Source organism: Orussus abietinus, unplaced genomic scaffold (assembly GCF_000612105.2).
Source record: "Orussus abietinus isolate OABI.00-Male unplaced genomic scaffold, Oabi_2.0 scaffold28, whole genome shotgun sequence".
Lineage (NCBI taxonomy): Eukaryota > Metazoa > Arthropoda > Insecta > Hymenoptera > Orussidae > Orussus > Orussus abietinus.
The window spans coordinates 365,989-390,528 of record NW_019394431.1 but is presented as its reverse complement, the minus strand read 5'-3'; the positions used below and the strand labels follow the sequence as shown (position 1 = coordinate 390,528).

Below are 24,540 nucleotides of genomic sequence, written 5' to 3'. Positions count from 1 at the left end.
AATTTGCTGCTTCGGAATACCTAATTCGTAATAATAAAAATTGTTTAACTCCACAGTAAATCAGTCTTCCTGCTACTCCAATCGATCGGCCATAAACGAAAGTGGAAATGTGAATAAATAATAAGTGGAGGAGGGCATTTTTCCTCGATTTCAACATTAACCAGCGCCCGTGATTTGTTCGCTACGAACATCGGAGAAGCGTCGCGTGTGACGAGCGTAACAACAATAGCTTTCGCCATTTCTCGTACAACGTTTCTGTCTCCACCACCCTTCCCTTGTTCCCATTCATTCCCTCGTCCCGCACCTTCTTCGTCGCCCTAACCAATTAGGGTAGGTTGGTACAAGGTTCCTCAATGCGACACGCTTGGGTATCTCATCAGAGCTAACTAAAAATGCATTGTTCCGCACATCGACCAACAAAGAGGGAGACGGACATATATAGACAGACAGACAGACGGACTATACGACAGGCTTCTACAAAACAGGCTAGTCTACCGCTACGAACAACGACGACACAGTCAGGTCTAACTTTACCGGGTCTGTCAACTTTAACTCTTTGAGCCCCAAACTCATCTCACTTTTACACCTAATTTAAAGATTTACGTCCAACTCTTCCGTACAAAAAAAATAGCTATTCACATTTTAAGACATTTCTCCATTAACACAAGTTTCTTCGCGATCGGATTCGCGACTTAATGCAGTTTATGATGCACACTTATGCACAGGAAGTGACATCATTTATCCACAGATCGGAGGATGCCTAAAAAAAATACTATCGAGATACAAATTCGACTTAAAAAATAAAGATCACCTTTGTATTTCTTGGAGGAGAAAAAAAGAAACAGGGAGACAGAGAACATGAGAAATCCGTTCCATAAATCACCTGGTCCCCTGGGGACTACGTAATTTCCGACCGAAGAATTTCTCAACTGTCAGACATGGTTTATTGATGTCTTCCGGGTTAGCCAGAGCTCTCACTGTTCCTTCTGCCATGCCAGATTCTAAAGACGAGGATTGCGATCCGCGAAACACTGGCAAGAAATAAAAAAAAAAAAGAAAAGAAAACTAACGCGAACGTATACGTACTCGCGAAAGCCACGAGCATTGGAGTCAGACTTCGAACCTGATCAATCGGATACGAAACGACTGTCTGTCTTTTTCAACTGATAATGACAACCCAAAAATGTGAATTTTAATGTTACAACCTTTGGATGCTAACCACGAGGAATAACGTTTAACCTAGAGTATCGATACTTTAACATCGCTACATGAGACAGTACGATAAGTTTATTTCGGGCTCAAAGTGTCAAGCCGTTTAAAAAATGGGGGAAACGTATCCGCGAATCTCCTACGAGGAAGCAAAGCTCAACTGATCGCTGTTCTATGGACCAGGTCTGTCAAAAATCTCAGGGAAGAGACCAAAGATCTGGCGATCCGAGGTGTGGGTACGAAGCGGGAGGAAACGAGGCTGGAAGAGGTTGATGGCTCAACGAAATATGGATTCGCTACATACTGGCACACAGAGCCCGTGTGGGCATAATACTAAGGCACACAAATCAACTGGACGATACTCCGTGTCTCTCAGGCTGACATGTCCGGACCATACGGGGGTAGAAGGAACCGATCGACGAGAAATCGATTATCGCTCCAGATCGGATATGCGCCGGAAGCTGATCAACCCAATTTGTCAAGGGGATCGGGCCACCATCGACATCTCATAGACGCGACAAAAGAACCCCGGGGGGTCTGATAATCGATTCGGAAACTAGCCGGCGACTCTTTTTCGACTTCGACTCCAACGAACGCGAGTCGATATCCCATCCGGGCTGATAGATCCGCCGATAAATTCGCTCGATAGGGTCGGATGATCTTATTGAGCAATTCCGCAAAATGCGGCCCGCGATGACAGACTTATCCCCGGAGCAAATTTAACGGGAATCGAATCCGCCCCCGCGCGTTTCCACCTATGGATTGTTTATCAGCCAAGTAAACACTGGGTAATCTACTTACGTGCCTTCGGCTGAGCACAATTGAAACTACCGAGGGAATTTAATTGGAAATTCATTTTTAACAATTTGCCGAGCTAGTGTTTTCCTTTTCTTTCCCATTTTCTCTTTTTTTTCTTTTTTTTTTTTTAATAAAGATACGACAAATAGGGTCGGGGGGTGGAACTCGATTTCCCATGTGCGCGGTATGTAACTTCTTTTGGAAACTCGCAAGTGGAGGTATTCCCTTTTTTACGGTTAGTTTATTTTGAAAGACAGGAAATTGGTCTGATTATCTGCTCGATATAGTGATTACATGAAGGAACCGTTCAATTAACTGCCTCGAATGATCCTTCCCTCGTTTATGGTGCTTCCTTTCCGCGACTCCGTCGTAAACTGCTCCCTCAAGTCGCAAAATAAGAGATCGATAGGTAACAATCCGTAAGTTCCATTAACTCTGGTCGGAGTAAATTATGCTTGAAATGGAAGCAGTAAATACCTTTACAATACTAGGCACGCGGGGAGTACTTTTACAACGGCAATAAACGTAACGCTCTATTTTCCAGGGATACCGAACTAATCAACGTCCCACCGTGAAGCACGAATTCAATTCTCTTATCAATCGTCTCGAAAGAAAGATCAGCTGACATCAAGCCGATTAATTTACACGTTCGCTAACAACAAATCCCTGAATAAATTCAGATTTTTCCCTATAAATAAAATTCTATCGGGATAAAAACCAGCAATAACGAGGCTCGGGTTTCAAAGTCCGTAATGAATTTCGAAAAAGAAACAGGAAAAAAAGGAAGAAAGAAAACGAGCAAACCGGAGGTGGAAACCTCTGTTCGTAGGATATCGTCGGCAGCAACTGGAAGGGACTGCAGGGAAAGACGGATAACTTCCCCAAGTTACGTCACGGATTATTATCATCGAATTTCAGGGTTCGGAGGGGATGGTAAAGGAGAGGCTAGAGTCTTCCGGAACAGTTTATCGACACGGCGCTCTTTGTATCCGAATAACAGAGCGAGTATGCAAGGTATGCATCGATCGGGCCGCTGAATGCGTTTCCCTTCTACCCTCGCCTGCCCGAACGTATGGAGATGAGTTAAACCAGAATACCGATATTTTCCTCTGTGTCGCTCACTAGCGAATCCTCAGCGTCGGTCAAGTCCTCGAAAGGGAAATTGCAGCTCGGGGATGTCAACCCTATCAAAAGAATAGAAAGAAAGGGGTATTTCTTAGATCTTCCAGGTGGGTCGCACCGTGTGCATCGTCGCTCGCAACGGAAGACAGGGCCGATCTGTCTCTGGTGTCTTTACGAGAATTACGCGTACAGAGGTAAAGGGACACGTGTATGATTTTCTTTTTTTAGATCGCTCCGATACCTATGGCTCGTTCCTCGAGACCGGCGTCGTCTTTCGGTCCCGAGTTATTCGAGACCGGGGTAACCGAATCCCGAATATTGGATTTCCAGATAAGCTGAAAGTCTTGCCTGACTGGACTGCGTTCTTTCCGATGGGTTCCTGGACGGAGAAACATCGAATCTCGAAGGATAATTCCAGATCACTCACCCGAGAACCGAGTAACCGAGTGATGCTACTTGGCCGCGCAAACTGCTCGAATACTCAAGTTAAATAGAATTAAATGCAACTTTTTCAATCGGGGAGTACCTTAATTCTAGATCCAGATGGGAGTCTAATTCCATTTCGATAAGTAATCTTGAATAAAAATCATGGAATCGGTGGATAGTTCCAAGTTACCCATCTAAGCACCGAGTAACCGAGTAGATGGTTCCTTTCCGCGCAGACCCCTCAGACTTTCGAGTTAAAAAGGATCGAATACAATTTCCCTGGCCAATTTTCGTGCATATCTTAATTCTACGTCCAATTGGAGAATACTTTGAGCGGTACTTTGAATATTTTTGGAAAAATGAATCAAGAGAGTCCTCCGGAAATAAGGAGAGGACCTTCCATCCAGCATCGGCCGCAGTCGTTGGTCCTCAGAGACCGCCCAGATTCGAGTGGTAAATCGAATCCAAGAGACCTTCTCCTCCTCCTGGTTTCAATTCGCGTTTCGCAAGCCACCCTGACCAGCCAGAGCGAGATAGGGCCAGCTGGCCGATTCTCTTATCCCCGCTCTCTGGAAACGGATACCGCAGCGCTCACCGAATGAGTCTCGGACTATTTTTGGCACCGCGTTTACGTCTTTGATCGATAAATAATGCAACGACGTTCCCCCTCGTAAACCTACTTCTGTCTCCGTTTCACCCGGTGTCTCTCTATCTCTCTCTCCCGCGTGGCCGATACGTGCGGAAATTTTTTCCCCGGCGTCACCGCCGATCCCGAGTGATGGGATGCTGGATACAGGAGGCGACGTGCAGTTCCCCTTCCCGGGCATCCTAAATGTCGTGATAAACGACGGGGGACGAGTTTACCCCTGGTTTACACCCCTGCACCAGAAAACGTACTCGGTGCGCGCACTTGGCATACGGTGAAAAATGGGTCGCAAGGACTGCTACAATTTTTAACACCGGGCCCACGCAAAAGCCCGAAAAGAAAAAAAATACTTTCCGCCTGGGAAACTTTGCCGCGCCCTTTGTGAATTCTTCCGGGAAAATCATGAACCCCCTCATACGAGAAAAATATTCCGCACGCGTAATGCAGTCCGACGTTGATGGTGCGGCATCTTGCGCACGCTTTGATAAATATCTCAGACGCGTCGCATTCATCACGTCTAATGGATTTCTGTTTTGTTTTTTTTTATATATATATTTTTTTTTGAAAAGAAAGAAACCTTTGTGTATTATGTAGCGGTGTTAAAAATCTTCATCGACGTCGCGACCCATCGTTTCCCGCCATTCAAATGCATCTTCTGTGCGCGCACTCGAAACGCGCTCGCTATATGCATTTCCTACGATCATTTGAATGCATATTTGATACGCAGACTCGGTACGCATTCGGCACGATTACTTGGTATGCCGATTCTGAACTCTTACATTTCTCATGCAGCGGCTTTAGGCTTCGAACTGGAAAGAAAAGGAATAATTTTCAGGTCGGAAACATGGGAGTATCGTATGCACCTTGAATTATTCCACATTAATGAACGCACCAGGCAGAATAAATTCCCAACGGAAGGATTAATACAAAATCATGGCATATTGGTTATTTTTTAATTCCCTCGCATGTATCGCATTAATTACAGACAACGCGGGAATAAATATGTAAATAATTCAACTAAGTACCTGGAGTATACATTTGATGTAACCCTACCGAATGCGTATCGATTCCGCATACTAAACGCGCCCAAATAGCGTCCCTCCAAAATGTCCGTCCCAGAGCGAGCCCGGCGATCAATTCGGAAAAAGTTAAGGTCAAGACGTGTGACCGTTGACCCGAAAGCTCCTAAAAATAGCCCAGCTTCCTTCCTCGACCACCACTTTCGATCTCGCAGGGCACGCTGCAGTCACTTTCTCCGGCTTGGCGGTTAAAAATACCCCAAGAAGCGTTTTAACACCGGCGATACAACTGCAAAGGGATCGATTCCGTCGGCGGAGATCTTCCCGGGGTTATTTCAAGGAAGCCAGCAAGCTCGGCTCCTCGTCCAGGAGTGGAACGGTGTAAAGTGTCCCCGAGATTGGCTCGGCCGGGGCAAACATCGATATTTACAAAGGGGGGTAGGAATCGCGAGCGAAGACCACATAGGTGCTTGGTAACGAGCAAAAGACGGGAAACGGAAATCCGGAGGTGCGGTGAGCGGCGTCGGGACGGTGACACTTGACAGCCAGAGACGTCGTTACTGCCCCGAGACTCGTCCCGGGACAGAAAAAGCTCAAAAACGGCAATCGAAGACCTCGGGGCGCGAAGGAGGCAGGAAGCAAGCAAGCAAGCGGTAGCAGCTCCTAGAACGACGTGGAAGGACGCGCGGATCGGGTTATGATGTGGCGTGATACATTGTGTATACGTGTGTATATATATATATATAAATATAGGTATATGTAGAGTGAAATGCCGTAATGAAACAAGGGTCCTGCGGAAGAGACGATTAAAGGTTAGGTCGGCTTACCCTCGGTGTCGGCCTTCAAGTAGAGCTGCCCCTTTGGGCTCAGACACTGCCGATACTCGGTCGCGTAACACTCTGTATTCATTCAAACCAAACGCAGGTTAGGGGTGTCAGCCAAACTCACGAGTGCCTCGCGGGACGTGGGATGATTTAAAGCAAACACCGGGTCTCCACCGAAATCCCCGTGTCCGTGTTATCTACCCCGAATACCCGGGTAATTGGGCCCTATGGGTCCTCCTATGTCCTTTGCCCATGGCTCACTGCCGGCACCGTGTGTACACTATACTCCTATTTTCCTTTCCACTTAGACAAATTCTCTCCGATTTTCCGTTAAGGTATTATCTCCTAATCGCTTCTCTTCCCACGCGCATCCGGGATTTAATAGATACGTTGCTTCATTTCTTATAAGATATAAGGTTTTTTGACGTTTTAAATGGGGGTGGTTTGTATATGGGAAGTGTGTATTTTAAGAAACAGGATGAGGGGTATTAAGTGTCGGCTATATGTGTATGTACGGTACTCGTGGAATAGCAATGTCTCAATGGTCGAATGTAATTCTTCCGTGCGGTTGATCCGGTATTTTTATCGTAGTTTATCTCGAAAGCGGAAACAAGGTAATAAAAGTGATGTAGTCTTTTTCGCTCGTTGCGTTCGTTTGATGGATGAGATGGGACACGGGAGAAAATAAAGACAAATGGCCCGAGATGCGCGTTCTAGGATTTAAAGGTAAAACGTAAGGGCCTCGAAGAATTTCCCCCCACACCTGCTATTCGTGTTCTCGTTTCAATGCCGTATATTCCGGGGTATTAGTGCGTTAACCACCGCGTCATTCGTGCATCGGTGACACGCCATGTCATAATTTACAGCCGAATAAAACGTCACGGTTAACGCATTAACCGGGAATTATATGGCGCAGCAAAATTCATGCCACGATTATACGAGGAAACGAGCGGAATAAATCTTGGTGACCGCAAAAATGTCAAAAGAACCCCTCGATTAAAAATTAAATCGGAAATAAAGACGAATTTTCAGCTCCCCGGGTAAGAATGATTTAGCGCACCGCTTATGTTTATTAGTAAAATTATATAAAAATGTCAGGGCCACCAGCGAGCAATGTAACTGCCTTAATTACACCAAGCGGATAGTCCACACGTTAGTTTTAATGAGAAGACTGACAGTTTCGTCGAGGGCACTTGAATACTGCACTTAACCTATGCAGATGCAGTCTAGAGGGAACAACTGTGTCATCAAGGTGTGAAGGTCGTACTTGCACTTGCGAGGACTGCACTTCACCGGTGTTTTTAAATCTACGTAACTTCCCCGCTTCTCGGTGCACCGGGAAGTGCAGTCTACACCTATTTTTTTCCCCCCATTATTTTCACAAAAACGGTTTTAAATATTTTTAATAATTTCACCTCCTTGGAAAGAATTGTAAGTTAGCCTTTTGAAGTACTCGCTTTACCGTTTACCGGTGTGTTAAAATCTACGTAATTTCCTCTCACCCCGGTACAACCTTTTCCGTTCATTATTCCTGCAATAACGATAGTGAAGATTTTTTAAATAATTTTACATTGTCGCAGGGAGTCGTAAATTTGCCTGGCCCAATACTGTCTGCCGAAGAAAATTAATATCGAGCGATATTAATTCCCCGGTGCCAATTACCTGTATTTGCCTTAACGCGGTGTCAACGGAGGCCCGCGCCGTAAGATTTATTTCCGTGCACTGCATGTTACTAATTACGCGTGGCGGGATAAAATATCAAGAGTAACAGAAACCTCCGGTGTACACACGCTGCTCCAGCCTGGCGGTAAATTACCGGCGATACCCTTAGCGCCAGATTACCCGGGTATTTATTACCTGGTTATTCGATACTGGCGTACTTGACTAGGCAGAGATTTCGAGTACCTAGGTACTCGAAGAAACTCGGTACCTCTAGGGCCGAGTTCGCGCAAGAGCATTCCCTGTAATCCCGTTCTCTTTACCGGCATTCGTCTACGGGAACGAAGTGAATCGAAAATTCGAGGGAGGTAATGAGTAATCACCTGGCTGAGTTCGTCAGCTCTTATTGCGTTAACGCCGGATTTACTCGGCCACGTTTCGAGACAGGATTTCCTAACAGGGATCCCGAGGGATCTAAAAAAAAATCCGTTTCGTGATTTACTTCATCGGCGACGACGAGTCATTAAAGGGAATATTAAAAGAAATATTAGAGGCTTCGGGTAATTTTGACTCCGCGTCCGAAGATTAATGTTTCTGGCCGTTTATTCCGTTTCAAGTGGCGGGCAGGAAATATTGATATTGCCGGATCGTACTTTGAAATCTGAGCACTCGAGGCGTGTAGCCAAATTCTGAAAGGAGGTCAACAGATGTGCAAAGGGGGATAATACTTTCAAGCGTGGCAAACTTGAGTATTGTTGCGAAGGGAAAGAAAATTATTCGGTTCCTGGGATATCTCTTGGAGAATGTTTACTTCGCTGGGCAATCTTAATTAACTTCCTCGTTCGGTCAAGTAGTCGTTCATTTGTTTTCAAGCCAACTCGAGTCTGGAAAAAATCGCACAACCATTCGTTCGATTCGCTAATGAGCATAAAAAGGACCTAGAGAAAACTCGATTGCGATAATGGCTAATCGTCTGACCGAGTTCGCAAACTTTTGCTCGAATTAGCGCGAGATTTCCTCGGCCGATTTCCGAAACAGACGCTCCTAATCCAGTAAATTAGTTTGAAACAGACGGAACTCAATTTCGCGATACATCAATGTTAGTGAACTACGGAAATGTCTAAAATTTCGTCTTTATGAGGCATAAATAAATCCAGGCTTATCTATCTGAGTTCAGCTATCAAGTGACACTTGTAATGTAATATTAGCTGATTACGTCCTACCCTTCACACGAGACTACACCTTGACCCGAATACTTCTTCGTGAAATGCAACATTCTAGGGCATTATTCAAAAAGTAATAACGATCCGTTGACGACGTTAAATAATTCACGTTATTCACGGCGGAGTAAATCACCTAACATATCGACGGAGAGCCAGTAAATATTCAAAAGTACCTGAACAGAGTTACGGAATTACTCCATAATTTACAAAACAAGTTGGAACAATAAACAGGACACCCTGCTCGGAGAAATTTACCAGGACACTAAATCAGAGTGTCTAAAGTAGTTTAACAATTACCCTGCGAAACAAGAACCAGAACAAGGCACCACCCCCTAATATCAAAAGGTTTCCAATCGTAGCCACGAAACGACAACTGCGAACAGTAACTGCGAAAAGTAATCAAACTTATTAATCTCACTTAAATAATGACAACAAAAAAATTATACGAGACTGGAGTGCGATTAAGTAATATCTCAATTCGTCAATTACAACGCCGCGAGTTAACATCGAGCAGGATGTCGACGAGTCCAGTGGAGTTCGCAGGAAAAAAAAATTGTAAATCGCAGAAATAATAAATCTTGACATAGGAAAATGACGCAAAAAAAATTATACAAGACTCGAATTAGATTCGGCGATATCTCAGTTTGTTAATTACGGCGCCGCAGGTAATATCGAGAGAAATTTCGATGGATGCCTGCGGAGTCTGCAAAAAGGGCCCCACAAAACCCAGTGAATGAAGGAAAAGCCCTTCCGATTAATACCTAATCATGCGACTTCGGGGACTCTAGAGCCAGCAAATGGAAGACTTTTCTCTGAGCCGAACCGACCAAGCCTGGGCATGCCAATTAGTTAGCGACGAAAGGAGCTCGCGTTCGCGTTTTGCCGAGCCGCTGATTGCGGAGCACGGCCGAAGCCATCAAAAGATAATCAAACGGAGCTCCGTCGATTTCGCGTTTGCACAGACGACGAGAGAGCTTCTGGAACTGTTTATTGGACGTCCGAGTAGTTACTTGTACTAATGACATCCGCGGAAACGCGGTATGACCGTTTTGCGGGACATATCGGAAAACTCGCGAGGCCCCTCAGGTTCCGCGAGGAAAAATTCGGAAAAATTCCGCAAGGCCGGAAAACTCGATGCGTTCTGAGAAACCCCGACAAAAAGGGGACGCCGCGTAATTTGGTAATTTTATTTCGAGCCAATTTCCGGGCCTTCCCAAGAACGTCTGCCAAAACGGACGATGAAAGCATCCACGGCTCGTAAACGGACGGCCTGCGTTGAAGAATTCATCGGGTCTCACTAACGATAAGTGCAGAGAGACAATTAACGGGGTAATGCATTCGTTACTTAATTAGCGGGTCATGAGTTGGCCAGGTCGAGGCTCCGTTATTAAATGTGCCACAGCCAGGGCAACGATAAATGGAGAATTGTATTTCGGGCCCAGGTAACTGGACTGTGACAATTCGACGGGCGATTATTCGTCAACGAGCAAGTACCTACAACACGCTTGCCCGAAACTGGGGCTGTGAATAATCCGATATCACCCAGGAATGTTATGATAACGACGCTCAATTGTTCACCTGGGATTCGGATCGAGATTACCCCAATGACGCGACGTAACCGAGTAACCGGATATTCGTATCAGTTTTCCTACACGTAGGTAGTTACCGTGCTCGTATGGTGTAAGCCATCCATATTCAATGAATAATTACCACCCGGTAGGGAAGCTAATTAATCGACACTCTTCAAGTTAACTCGAAAGAGCCGAATTCGGTAATGGAAATCACCATCCAACCAGCGACGCGTCACCATGGCATCTCCATTGTTGATAAAACCGAATTGGCGCATTGCTGGAAGTGACCACCACTTCTGCACCGTACATCCCGACTCATCTGACACGTGTTCTTGTACCGTAAATAAAAATGCTGGACGTCCAACATTAGCTTTCTTAAATGACAAACATTCATTCGCGGGTCTTTCGTACATTAACTTGTACGCCACATTAACTTGTACCGATCCAATTCCAGGCGCTATCAGGAAATCCGCGTAATTCACGGTTCGGGGCAAACAATTCGGGCCGATAAGGGAACCAGGAATAACTTCCGTATCTGGACGGCGAAGGTACGGAGGGAGGAGAAAAAATTGCGGCGAAAAGGGAATAAAATAAATTAGAGGTACGTGACGAAGGCGAAATCGGAGAGGCAAAGCTCGGCTCATCTGGCCGTCCTCCCCCAATTTGCTGGGAAATGCAATCTCCCCGCTCGTCGAAACCCCTCGGCGAGGTCCGGCGACACTGAAAAGTGGCGAGTCGGCTCCTGAATCGAATCTGAGAGACGCGATCTCGGCTCTTTCTTGACCCTGTTTCGGGCCGAGGGGCTGTTGCATTCGTCGCTAATTACCTTACCCGATGAATGTCGCCAACGCCGGGGGCCGTAATATTCCGGGCTTTATCCGTTTACCTCTGAATCTTTCAGAGCCGCCTTCGGTGCCGGTGACGGCGCACAATGGGGGTTGCGACGTTTGACAACATTCATTAAGGCCGTGGCTTAAATAATAAATTCGCCCCTGCTGAGGGGTTCCCGCGCCGGAATGGCCGGCCGAAGCCGGCGTTGCCCTTTATTAAAGATGGAAACCCTTCGGAATGTATATGTCGCGTCCTCGAGATGCTGCCTCGCGGATAAGGGCGGTGCTCCTTCGCGGATCTATGAAAAATGCAGACCTTTACCCCGGAAAAGCGTCGAAAAGCAACGGATTCGTTAAGAGCCGAGTGAGTGTCGCGCATTTCCGCCGCCCAAAAGGCGACGCGAAAGAACTCGCGTCTCGCCGCGTGGAAAGCTGGAAAATTCGAAAAAAACGAGGGAACTCGCGTCCCAAGTTTTCGGAGGAGGGCCAGCTCGGGGTCTAATTGCAAGCGAATCGATCCGGGGAAAGCCATCGATCCAACAGTCGTGTAATGTTACGCTTAATTAACGCCAGGTATCTGGATCGGACCGCGAATCTATACAGATGGACCGCGCTTGGATGCTGCCAGTGATGCATCTTCGGATGAAATTACCACTGCATGGCTTGATTTCAGCTCGCGATCGTTCGTCTATTTGAAAGGTGGATTGGCCGGCGTGTGTCCGCTTTTCCGATCCGTTTAAATAATAATAAATTATCTTTGTAAATACAATCGATGCGTTTGAACCACGACCGTCAAAACCGAGAGCTTTGGGAATCATTCTTCGGAGTTGCCGGGATTTCATTATTGCAGGGAGATTTCGTTATTCATGTTATGTCCCTCCAGCTAGAACGATGTAACACGGACTCCATTTTCATTTTTTCCCGGCAATTCCGGAGGGCTGCAATTTTTAATCTCCACACAGAAGTTGCTACAGTTTTAGGTTTAATTATTAATACGGCCTGGCTTGATATTTTCCACGGGAAGGACGTAAAGTCAAAGAGCTGCAATCAACCACTTACGGTTAAGCTTGAAAGTAAAGTGAATTATCTCTTAACTGAAGTAATACTCTGTGATAGAAAATTAACCTTAACTTTACTTACACAGGGCGAGTTAGTGGGTACTTCCGACAGGAACTTAAGACCGGGGAAATAATTCCATTAAAGCAGACATTTTGTCCTCGACATCATTGCGACATAATTTAACGTTATTTCATAACATAACGGGAGCAACGAATGGTGCCCACAAAGAATATATCTCCGCGATGTGATTTTCGTGTAAGTCACTAACGCGATGATAAGTGTCATATTAAGCTTCCTCGCATTAATCTTGCGATATAACACGTTGATATGATATAATGGATAAAGTTTTGCTTCCAAAGATTTCCTGATTGAACGCTTCCCTCTCTGACGTTTATTTCAAGCGAAACACGTGTACAGATAACCGCTAACAGGGAATAAAAATAATTCTGCCCTAATACCGATATTAAAAATGATAAAATAAGAACGATAATGATATATTACCTCATATTGTAAATACATTACAGGCAGCATATTAATTCCGTAGTCACACGAATAGCCATATGTACGACAAGCGCGAAGACCATCATTCCACGTACAGTGAAATATAAAAAGTACTTGGCACGATACTTTCAGTTATTGCCACACTCCGGTGTCTATTTCTTCCAGCAAGGCGCCAATTACTGTCGCAATGCCAGTAGTTGCATTTTGTACAATACGAGCAAGGCGACCATTATCTAAATAGTTAAGCAATTCTTCAATTCTCCAAGTGTCAGTCCGTTCAAACAAGATATGCAAAAGGCTACCTAAACATGTGTTATTAAAATGAAATAATTTAAATAAACACTGCTGCAAAACATTATTTTCATTTCGTGATCCACATACATTCGAACCTCTACCATTGGCGTTTCAGACAAATTGAAACGAGCCCTGACATCGAGCGTTCCCGACCCCATATGCAGAGTGTTCCCCACCCCGTAGTTCCCCATCCAGGCAGTGATTCATCGGAACAAACCCTACCCATTAACTTGATTCCAGAAGTCCCAATCCCTTCCAGGCAAACCGCGGCCCTCCCCATCTGGAAGAATTAAAACAGCAGAAGGAACACCTCGGCAATTCCCGGGGTTCTCAAAGTACCTCCCGAAACAAGACGAGGCCATCGAGACAGGGCTCGTGGTCTCCTGAAATAGATAGCATCCCTTCCGGAGTTAACACGGCCAGGCCGATAATAAACCGCCCCTCCCGGTCCGTATTTCCGGTCGGGCCGGCAAACAAGCGATCGCTTCCGCCTTTAACGAGAAAGTGGACCGCTCGAAAACTCGGCTAAAGGAGGTCCGAAGGTCGGGGGTCGTCTCGAGGCGGTGCGCATGCGCGCCGTAAAGGGAGCGCCCTTGGTGGAGGCCGCTGATCTCTGTACTAACTGGATATCCGATACCCCAGAAAATGTTGCAACGATTAGAAGCGACTCCCGCACCTCGGATTACGAGCCGATACCGTAGCATCCGCGCATGCGCCAAAAGCAGCCCACGTTTCAACATAAGCCTCCACCCGTGTCCTCGAAATCGTTGTACACCCTCCTAACCCTTATGACAATTACTTTAATTCTCGCCTACCAAGACGTCGTATTCAAATTTAGTTCCCTGCATTTCCTCTCTCGTTAGGTCAAGGAAGAATTGGATCTTTCGTGGGAAATTACAATTTCTCAAAAAGACGTATTTGCCCCTCATGCGATCCACAATAATTAAGGAAGAAAATAGTTGATTCGAGGTTTTTAGGAAGGAAAAATCGACTCGAGCTTGCCCCAAGTAATTGAGAAATGGTAAATGTACTCCACTAGGTACTTCTTCACACCGGTGATTTTTGCAGGTAGGTTTGCTCAAAAATTTCAGATCGTTGCAGCTTCAATTGCTCATGCGCGGACGTTAGTTACTTAGTACCGCGACTCGTGTTCGGTGGCGCTGTTGTTCCTTCTATTTGTCGACAAACTTTCCGGGTTCAAGGAGGGATCAGCTGTCCAGTTAGAGTACAGATCAGTGGTGGTGGTGGTGGCACCACTCCTCCTGTCCTGGGCAAATGTCGGGCGGAAGAGCGAGTCGACGACTCGGTACGTACCGACACCGTTCGCCTGTGATGCCGGAAGCTGGACCGCCACGCTGAAGCCGCGCAGCTTCACCGGAGCGGAGTTCTCCTTGCCGGCCAAGAGGGCGCACTGCGGCTTCAGGTCCCGATGAATTATGTCGTTCTCGTGACAGTAGCGGAGAGCTTCCAGGATCTGGCGCATGTAGTGGCTGGAACAAGCAACGAGGACTGTATTGCAACCCGTTCACATAACGCGTCTTAGAACCATATATGTACTTTGAAATAATAAATACCATTGGCAGAAAGGAAGATTAACTTTATTTAAAAATAAACAGTCAAATCCTAAACAACGGATTACGTCATTTTCTGGACATTCTGATAATAACAAGTGTTTGATAACGCTATGCGAACATGTCTTAATGCGCTACCGTGCGGACTTGTCACTTGATCAAAGTTATCGGCTTGGCAAAGCACGATTACCCGACGAGTTTGCGTAACGAAGGGAAAGCCCCGATAACTCCTACAGATTTATTTGAAAATGGATCGCAAACCGTAATAACTTTTTGCCAACAAGCTGATAAAAACGAGCGCTCGATAACGCGCTCTGTGAACATGCCTTAACGCGATGCCGTGCGCACTGGTCACCTGACCAAAGTTGCCGGCTTAGTAAGGCAAGTTTGCCGGGCGAATTTGCGAATTTGCGAATTTGCGAAACGAAGGGAACGCTGCAAGCCCCCGGGTGTAATTAACGAGCTCGGACTGTCTTCGGCGCAGTTCGCCATGGCGCATGCGCGCCAACCCCTCGACGCGTTACGGGGGACACGTTTTACGGGGGTTGTATTTGACGGGGATGAAGAGCGCTAATGGAGGATTTCCAGAGCCCCCGGAGAATGCAACCTACGAGGCGCAGTTTACTACTTCGGGGCTCCCGGAATGTTCGCCGGGCCGGTTTCGTGTCAAAAAGTTACCCCGACGAAAAGCAGAACGCAATATACCCTCTATGGGAAGAGGAAAACCTGGGTTCCTGCGCATAAAGGAAGTTCAGGTGACAGAGATGTGGCGTTAACGTTGATTAACACGTGCTCTACGCGGGGAGCTTAAGATTAATCTTGTATGTCCGTCCTTAATGTTGAGCAAACGGTTAAGTGTAAATCTTATCGCGTGATTATATTTTCAGAGATGAACGGTGCTTTCCGTTCTCACAACCTCTCGAATATGGAATTGTCATCCAGCGAAGTTGTGTACTTAGATGCCATCGGTTGTATGGAATTGAAAATACGGAAAATGTGGCAGTACTTGATGAGTCATTCGGAAAATTCGGGATTCATCTACTAAAGAAAAAATGCTTAATTCGTTCAGCGCCTCGAGATGAAATTTATCCATTGTATAACAAAAAAAAACGGGTATTCCTTTACCTCTTCCTCGTTCTCTAAAGAAAAGTTGGCCGAAGTTTCGCCGGATAAACCGTGACGGGGGCTCATTAATTTCGGAGATAATGTCGCAAAACGGTGCGCAAATTTAAATCCGCTAATTAATTATGGGCGATGACAAAGTTCACTCCCTGAATACGTACATCATCGAGACAGATGACAAATACACGCGAGGGCGTCATCTGGGGAAAGTTTGCTCCATCTAATTGCGTTTCCGCATTGCGCGCTTGTTGGGAGTGGTTTTAACTTTAAGAAAACGAGGAGTGCACCGCGACGTCGTTTTGCAGCTAAGAAAGACAATCCCGGATTTTCTCATCTCTGAGTAAACAATCGACGCGCTCCAATTTCGATATCGACTCGATCACTGTCATCCGGTCGCCGGTTAGAAAACGTGACCCAATCACGTGCCGTTCCCAATCACGTTCTTAATCGCCCGATTAAAAAGTGGGAATTCAGACGAATCGGGCTATCGAGCCCACCCGACTTCTGGTTCGAATCTTTAGATAGGGTCAGCAGATCGATGGTGATAACGTCAAACGGTGGAAGTAAACAGATAAAGTGTACAACAGTTGAAAGTACCCCTACCTGGCGACCGCCTCACTGTACACGAAGCCAGCCGTGGCACGACGTACGACTTCGAAGCACAAATCCGAGCCGTCCATGCTGAAAAACAAAAGCAACGTTACAATTAAGTCATACAAGATAAAGACGAATTTTATTAATTTTAAGGAAAAATGGAAAAGAAGTTTTCCACCCAGGCCATTTCGCAGGGCGTTACAGTCCGACCTCGCAATTTGTTATGCAAATAATTTCCTTTGTTATGACGCAGGGGAAAATCCCTAGATTGACCTGGGTCAGAGTTCCGAGTAACCTACGCTTCGCACGCATAGGCATGACTAAAACAGTAACTAAAACGTGAATTATTTATCCCGGTCGCGTGATCGTCTCTCGGTACCGGCAGGCAGGATAAACCGAGCTGGGAGGAAAGAACGGAAGGAGGGAAACGATTGGCGAGGCGGTTATCGCAGGATGAATGGCGATAACGGGCCGCGAAAAAAGACTCGTCAGGCCGAGCCTTCGAGGCGAGCCGGCCGTAATCCGAGAGCGACGCGGTCGAGAACGAGCTTTTTCCGCAGATCCGTAGTCGCAGGATAAAGCGCTCGTAAAGCTCCACATATTTCTCTCCCTTTTTGCACGTCCAACTCCCGCCGACCGGCCGTCCTCAGCTTTACAATCGTCAAGCGGTCCCAGGATAATAAAAAAGCACCAATGGCCAGCCGAAAGTGAGAACCACCACGAGTAGTCGGCCACTCTCCGAAGTGCGAACTCTGCCGCTGCGAATTTCGTCAAATTGACCAAATCCGGAGTTCCTTGTCAAAACGATGCCCAAACGCCCGTTTAAAGGGGCCCAAGGAACGGGAAAGCTCTAATCCTGCTTTTTCGTGAATGCTCCACTTCCACGACTTTGATCAGTTTCGTAATCGACGGACGGAATTTTCATTTACTTAAAACATTTATTTAGAAGTAGTCCCGGGGTAATAAATCAACAATGTCCGATCGAATGTCTCTCTCTCTCTCTCTCTCTCTCTGTCGCTGCGAAACTTGCTAAATTTACCAAATCCGGAGTTCCCCGTCAAAATAAACCCAAGGACCTGTTGGAAGGGGCCCAACGAACGGAGGAACTCTGAGAATGCTTTTTCGTGAACGCTCCTCTTCTACGAGATCCAGAATTTAAGGAATTTTCATAATTAATGAATTATCGATCATTTGGTATATACGAAGTTTGGGCAAGCCAGACGTTTACGGGAAGTGGAGGCGAGGCAATTTGTGTGCAATATTTAATTTTACTACCCAGGAGAGCTTCGCTCCTGTCGTCGGGGATCCGCAGTCACCCCTTTCTGTCTACATCTTCCGAGAACTAGGACTTAACCAAACTTCGAGGTCAATTTTCCGGGGATCGATATTCCGCCACGTCAATATTCCACGAGGTCAATTTTCCGGGGGCCAAATTTCCGAGGGCTAACTTTCTGAAGTATTATTTTTTCAAGAGTCAATTTTCCGGAGAGTAAACCTTCCATTATGGGTGAACTCGACAGTGACTCTAGGCAGAAGCCTGACCCACAGAGATACAATGGAGCCTGGCGAGAAATCTACGAGGTCCATGGGGATTGTTTAAAAATTCGTTTTCACTCAACGAGGCGATGCGGATGTAATTGGTTAATTCTTTACGTCCTTGGAAGCATGAAGCACGATCCTCCGTCTTGTCTTAACATTCGGATAAATTTTCTCTCACGAGTATTTGCGAAAAGAATTACTCCATCCAGAGCTTGTCTCGGCGTAAAGTCATTTTTCACCATTTCCAATTTTCCGCTTTTATAAGCGGCGCGTCGTCGTTGTATAAACTTTGAAAATCGGAATAAAAATTAATTTCCCATATCTTTTCAATTCCGTACATATAGGTACTCTTTGATAGTTTCAGCCTTTACAAAACCATGTACGTACAATTTGATGGTAGTTTCCCTTAACAAAGTCATTACACTTTGCAGTTCACTTAGAACTCATTCGCGTGGAGATGCTTAGCATTCTTTGGGGAAACGGAGTATATCTTAAGGGCATTAAACGGAAAGTGCGAAGAGTTACAAGAGTTACAGCTACGTAATAAACTGTGCATTTCCGGGAACGGCTTCGGTATCAGACCACGGGATAATTAAATTGTAGTACTGAAAGCGGAAACTGCAAGAGGTATCAGGAAACCTGTGCTTCGCCGTGTGTAAAGTGCCCGAGAAAGGTTCTGCCCTCAGACAGTACTCTATTCCGTCCTAATACCCGCTGGTATAATTGTTAATTGCTACTTAATTGTCAGACTTTGTACCTTGACCACCACCTGTTTCAGGACAATGTAATTACGTGCTTCGACCATCCCTGAAAATGACATTAAACGTATAATTTCCAATTCTATCAAACCTAGACCCGATTACTCAACATACCATTTACACGACTTTTATATTCCAATCTGCAAAAAAGGCCGGGGCATGAATTAACAGCTTCTATAAATAACATTGACCCTTTGGAAGCAACCTTTTAATGTTACCCTTACCTCGAAACATCAGCCTCTGTATGGATAGATATTCATAACTTTCCAATTTTCATTGAAAACCCCCTTTACGAGCAACATACAAAGTCAATTTACTCCGGTCTGTCGGGAGCACCCAAAGTAAATTCCAGCACATGCGATATTATTTGCGGATTCATATTAGCCAAATATGAATCCGCCGTAACAGCTCTTCAAGGTGCGCGATACCGCTCCATATCGTGGATAAGTTTAACGCAGTCCGGAGAATTATCATAAAACCGTCGTAGAAAGTGGAATTTTTGCCCCGTAAAAGGGGGCGTCTGCTCCGATAACGATTCCACCGCTTATCACGTTGCGCAATCTTCTCCCCTTACGTAACAATGCTTCGTAAAGTACGCAATGTGCACTTTTCCGGAACATTGGCTGGGAGAGGTGGAGCACCATGGTTTTTCGACGCCTGAAGAGGCGTCGTTTCTCTCCGAGCGGATTCCGCAGCACTAATGCGCTGTCGTCGGTAAGTACTTCGGGATGTTTATCCCGGGTCGTAAGGAAAATTGAAAAAAAAAAAGACCCGCGCGTTAAGTCTTAACGAGGTAGAGTAAAATGGGAGGAGGTAATACTTACTACTCGAAGACCATGTAGAGCATGCCTTCGGAGCTGTAGGTCTCGAGGAGCTCGACGATGTGCGGATGCTTCAGCATGTGACATATCGTCGCCTCGCGCTTCAGGTCTGTAACGAGAAAATAAAGCCGGCAAAGTTAGGCGGAAGCCATGGGGAAACGCAGAGGATACAGGGATGCGCATCGATCATCGTTAGAAGGAGAGAACAGATTTGTAAAAGGCTGTGTACCCGAGTCCCATACGAGCCTCGTAAATCGGTTACGCCCACTCCGATAAATCATGATCGATAATGTTGATGCTCTCGGATCGAGGATCGTTTGGGATAAAATATCGCTCCCCCAAGGTGGCAACGTAATCGAATGGACACGTCCCGAGTATGTACCCGAGAGCACGAGGTGAAGAACGGGCCACCCCGAAATGTTATCATTTTTTCACACTTTGTTGATAACGGACAATGGACGAGTAAGGGGGTACTAGTTGTCTATTTCAATGGGCAGTTTCGAAACGTTTTCATATCTGAATACAACGGAGGAAATGCTTTGAAATTATTCAAATTATCTCTAAGATGTATCCAAGCATCGTGAAAATTAAATAAAAATTCCTGTCTTCGATGGAGTCTCATAAATCTGAGACACGAAAATCTTGGACAAATCGAAAGGATGTAAATCAAGCCACGTGGGAGATATGAAATACTTTTTCAGTTAGCGTGAAATTTACGCGGTTGATGAGTTGACGGAGATTGGGTAAGACGTTTCTCGCTGAGGGGGTGTTTGGCATGAAACTCCACCGAGTTCCTGGATATTCGATGTTAACCCCATGTCTCCTGGCTTCTATCTCTCGGCATAAAATATTGCTCACCGAAGGTGGCAACGTAATCGAATGGACTCGTCCGAGGATAAAATATCCCATAGCACGTGGTAAAGAACGGACCGCCCCGGAAACCGCCACCCTGTTATCAATATCTCAAACCCTGTTAATAACGTGAAATAGACTCGTAGCATAGGATGCTCCTGGTTATCGATCTCCCTGGACAGGTTTAAACATTCTCCGGAAGCCAAGCTGCCGAAAAATATTTTACCGAAATGGCGGTAGTATTTTACCGTAATCCGTCGTAGCACGTACGGCGGGCCGGAGCATTTTGGAATACCGATTGCCTCCGGCTTTTTTGCCAGGTCGGATCCGGTTAATAATTTATAACGTAATCTACGACCGTACCGTCGAGGTCACTTACTTATTAATAGTAAATGGACAGATTTAAACTTTCAGGGGGCGGACCCGGAACAATTTTAAACAAGTAGTGGAGGGTTGTGGTTGCTCAGGAGCTGCGGGGTTGAGTGCGCGGAGTTCCTGCCAAGTCCTTCGTAATCCAAGTCTCTGCTTTTCCGGAAATAAAGTCCAGGAGGTACTGGGCAATAAAGATAAAACGCGAGATCCAGAAGCCCTCTCTTTAGTTGTCCGAATTGAATTTAACCAAATTTAAATTTTCTTCGGACAAAAGGTCTATTTTTTAATATCTACTGGACCGATTCGCAAGCCTCGCGTGCGGCTTAAAAAACCATGACCACCGGACTTCGGATAACAATGGGACTCGTAATCCGAGTCTCTGCTTTTCCAGAAATACGCCCGAAGAACTCTACTATGGGAATAAAACGTAAAATCAAAAAAACCCTCCCATTGGTTGTCGGAATTAAATTCAGCCGAATTAAAATTTTCTTGGCGCGAAAGTTCTATTTTTTAATATCTGCGGGGCCGATTCGCGAGTCTCATGTGCAGCTTGAAAAACTGTGAGCATCGGGCTTCGGATAACGATGTTCCCCAAGCGGGGTGATAGCCCTGCCAGCCTTGCGGCTGCGAGAACAATGGTTTACAAGGGGTACGCCATAAAGTCCTCGTGGCAACCTCATCCGCGGACTCGGCGATGTCGTCGTCTCTCGACATCGATGTTCTGCACATGTCGGAGAATTTCTGGGGCCCTGGCATTTTATGCTTACGTGACCGGGGCTCGGTATAATACGGGGTGATTTTAAATCCGAAATTATCGTCCAGGTCTCGACGACCTGTAATTCCCGACCCGGGAATCCCATTTCCTAGCTGCTTGCCTAGTTGAAAGTGTAACAAGAGAAGTTGGATTATTGGCATAATCGATACCATGCAAATGTGCGCTAAATAAGTTTAACTTGTCCAGCCCGCTAGTTAAGTAACACCCAAGGGGTGTTTTACCCCAAAAGAACTCAATATTAATCGCAAGGAAACGTTTACAGAAATAATCTTAAAGTTTATCGGGAGAGAGCACAGGTATGCCGTACATTTTATATTCTGGAAAATATGAAATAATAAAATAAATAAGGCACCGAGGTTTAGGGAAGACACGTGTACGCGTTGCGAGCGGTATTAACCGAAATGTAAAATAGAATGTGGACTAATTGTTTAACACTTTTAACCGGGTTATTTTCGTCAATTTCACAGTATGAAATATCTCAGTCTATCTCAGCCCCTAATATCGGTAATTCCCCGTGATAAAAAATCAGGGATCTGTAGGGTCTCGAATCTGATTCCCAAAAACATCCGAGTTGAGAGCTTCTGTCAGGTATACCTAATGGGGTAGAAAGAAAAGCTCGACCCAAGGATTAAGGGGGTGAGGCCCCACCCCAACGCCACCCCAAGAGCTCGGGGTGAGCGAGCACGCATGTCAGATTGGGCAAAGAACGAAAGTACAAAATGCCAGTGTCTGCCAAAAACGAAAGGAAACCCGCAGAAAGAAAAAAGATACTCCCCAGCAAGATGCGAGCAGCCTCCCTCTACTCCTACTCTGCGTTAAACAACAATCCGGCACCCGTGTAAAAATTATTGGGGATTTGACAAAAATCCCTCGGTATATAAATCCTGTAAAATCAGTCGACCCAGTAGGTCGATTATCGCGTAAAGGACCTTACTTCCCGCGAAGCTGTCGGGGACATTAAGCAGCTCGAATGATACCATCTGATGCGTCGCCGCGTTAAGTGGCACGACCAAAACGCAGCTAAGAGGCGACTTGTATCCCCAGACTTGCATACAAAGATACGTCGAGATGTCGCTACAACCCGAGGCCATGTTACGCCATCTCCTCTGAGAGACTTTCTAGGGGAATTTGAATAAAGTCGCGTTCCGCGTCTTGAATTTCTGGCAACTCCGTATGGTCGAGAGGAGCTTGCAACTCGACCGATGCTTCGGGTGATGCCACTAGAAGTACTCCGTGAATACTTCACCACCCCTGCTGCTTCAGACTTGACGAATACGTTTCTACATTTCTCGAGGTAGGTATTTGCGAATAATCTCGCGATCTGGAGCCTGCATTTCAGATTCGCCGATATAGTTATCTCGGAGGAGCTCGATGGCGACAAGCGACTGGTTAATTCCGCGACGACTCTATGCAATTAGGTGGACACTGCATTTAAAGGGTCGTGAGAAACGAAAGATGGATGACGTTGTATTTTGAGATATAAGGCGACCGCCTGTGAATTCCGCCTCCTTTTTCAACATTTATGCGCCTAACCGCGACATCTATTCTTGAGCTATAAAGAAGACCGAGTGCTATCGTAAGAGCAGAAGAAAGGGAGACAAGTACATTTGCTACGACGACAAAGTGTCTTTTTCAGCAAGAGGAGACCTTTCCGGCAAGAGAAATAAAAGGGGACAGAGGAAAAAATTTGGCGCTAGTAGAGATGGATAAATTGGGTTGTACGCTCCTTTTTTACAGGACATTTCCCCGAATCTCTTCCTTTAATCGAGTGGAAAATGGCGTTACGCTAATTTCTTAAATGAAATCGCGTTCCTCGCCATCGTCTGCTGTTTGAACGCGTTCTCAAAGAAATTCCCCGTTTCATGTAGCGGACGCTTTATTTTCGTTCCTTTCAGCGTTTATGGCCACGTAAGAAAATGAAGTATAAAGGCTGCGATTAATATGAGATCATAAGAAAACTGAAATACTCGTCTCGTGACGTCAAAGCTTGCCCGTCAGCGTGGGAACTCCCGCAGCTGAAAAAGAAACCAGCACCGAAAGGATTTAGGATTTCAAACGCGAAAGTACTCTTTGTTGGAAATGAAATAAATTCGTCCCTCTCTTAGTCATGACAACCCTGTCAACGCATATTGCATACCCCTCATTATCTTACGTCCATGCTAGGATGTCTCGGAGATGTCTTAAGCTCCCTGCGATTCATAATTTCTTCAATTACACAGGCTATATATACCACATAACTGTCTCCGAGTCGCTCAGCTGACCATTCTCCACAAAGAAAAATTCCTCCACAAAACTAAAACGAATATTTTAATAAAATGTATCTACAACGCCACTTGAAAAATACATATACATAGATTAAAAAATTGACAAATGAGTTGGTACCTATTAAGAAAAAAAAATGAAAACCGCCCTCGTGGCTGATCAAGTTCTCCTGTATCCACTTGCGAGGCTCGACATACGTCTATGCGTTTCATCGCCATATCGATATTCAATCAGAAAATTGAAATTGACATTAAATGGCGTTGTTGATACGACCCTGGAACCATCGGATGAACGTCTCCTTGGAATTGGGCATTCCTCTTGTCTTCCGGTATCTCTTAAGACGTTAACGTAGGGCGGTCGGAAGACATCGAGAGCCCTTCTCCAGGGATCGGCTGATCGGCGATACTCCCAGGGCGTCGATAGAGCATCGAAGCGGGTTAAATCGAAAAAATGGCCCAACTACAATGGGCCCATGTCCCATTCAATTACACAAAGAGCCGCGCGAATGGCCGGGCGCGCCAAGCTTGTTTCGCGCGGCAGCCGTCGGAAATTAATGGGGAAGCCGGGAATACTCACCGGCGGTGCTCAATCCGGGACTGGAGGTAAACTTCGCCACATCGACGATTTTTACGGCGAAGGTCTGCCCAGTCTGCCGGTGAATGCACTTCCTCACGACACTGAATGGCCCCCTGC

At 45.9% G+C, this 24,540-nt stretch overlaps 1 protein-coding gene across 3 annotated transcripts in view; it reads right to left on the bottom strand.

Moving 5' to 3' along the window:
* LOC105701196 (peripheral plasma membrane protein CASK) overlaps window positions 1–24,540 on the bottom strand; it is a 236,047-nt gene that overhangs the window by 189,895 nt on the left and 21,612 nt on the right. For 2 of the 3 annotated variants that reach the window (XM_012427726.1, XM_012427727.1), the window contains exons 2-6: window positions 24,424–24,536; window positions 19,590–19,695; window positions 16,478–16,555; window positions 14,496–14,671; window positions 6,048–6,119 (exon numbers count right to left, since the gene is read on the bottom strand). In XM_012427726.1, the coding sequence (XP_012283149.1) occupies window positions 6,048–6,119; window positions 14,496–14,671; window positions 16,478–16,555; window positions 19,590–19,695; window positions 24,424–24,536 (545 nt within the window). The remainder of the gene's footprint in view (window positions 1–6,047; window positions 6,120–14,495; window positions 14,672–16,477; window positions 16,556–19,589; window positions 19,696–24,423; window positions 24,537–24,540) is intronic. The other variant, XM_012427725.1, reaches the window with a different exon arrangement.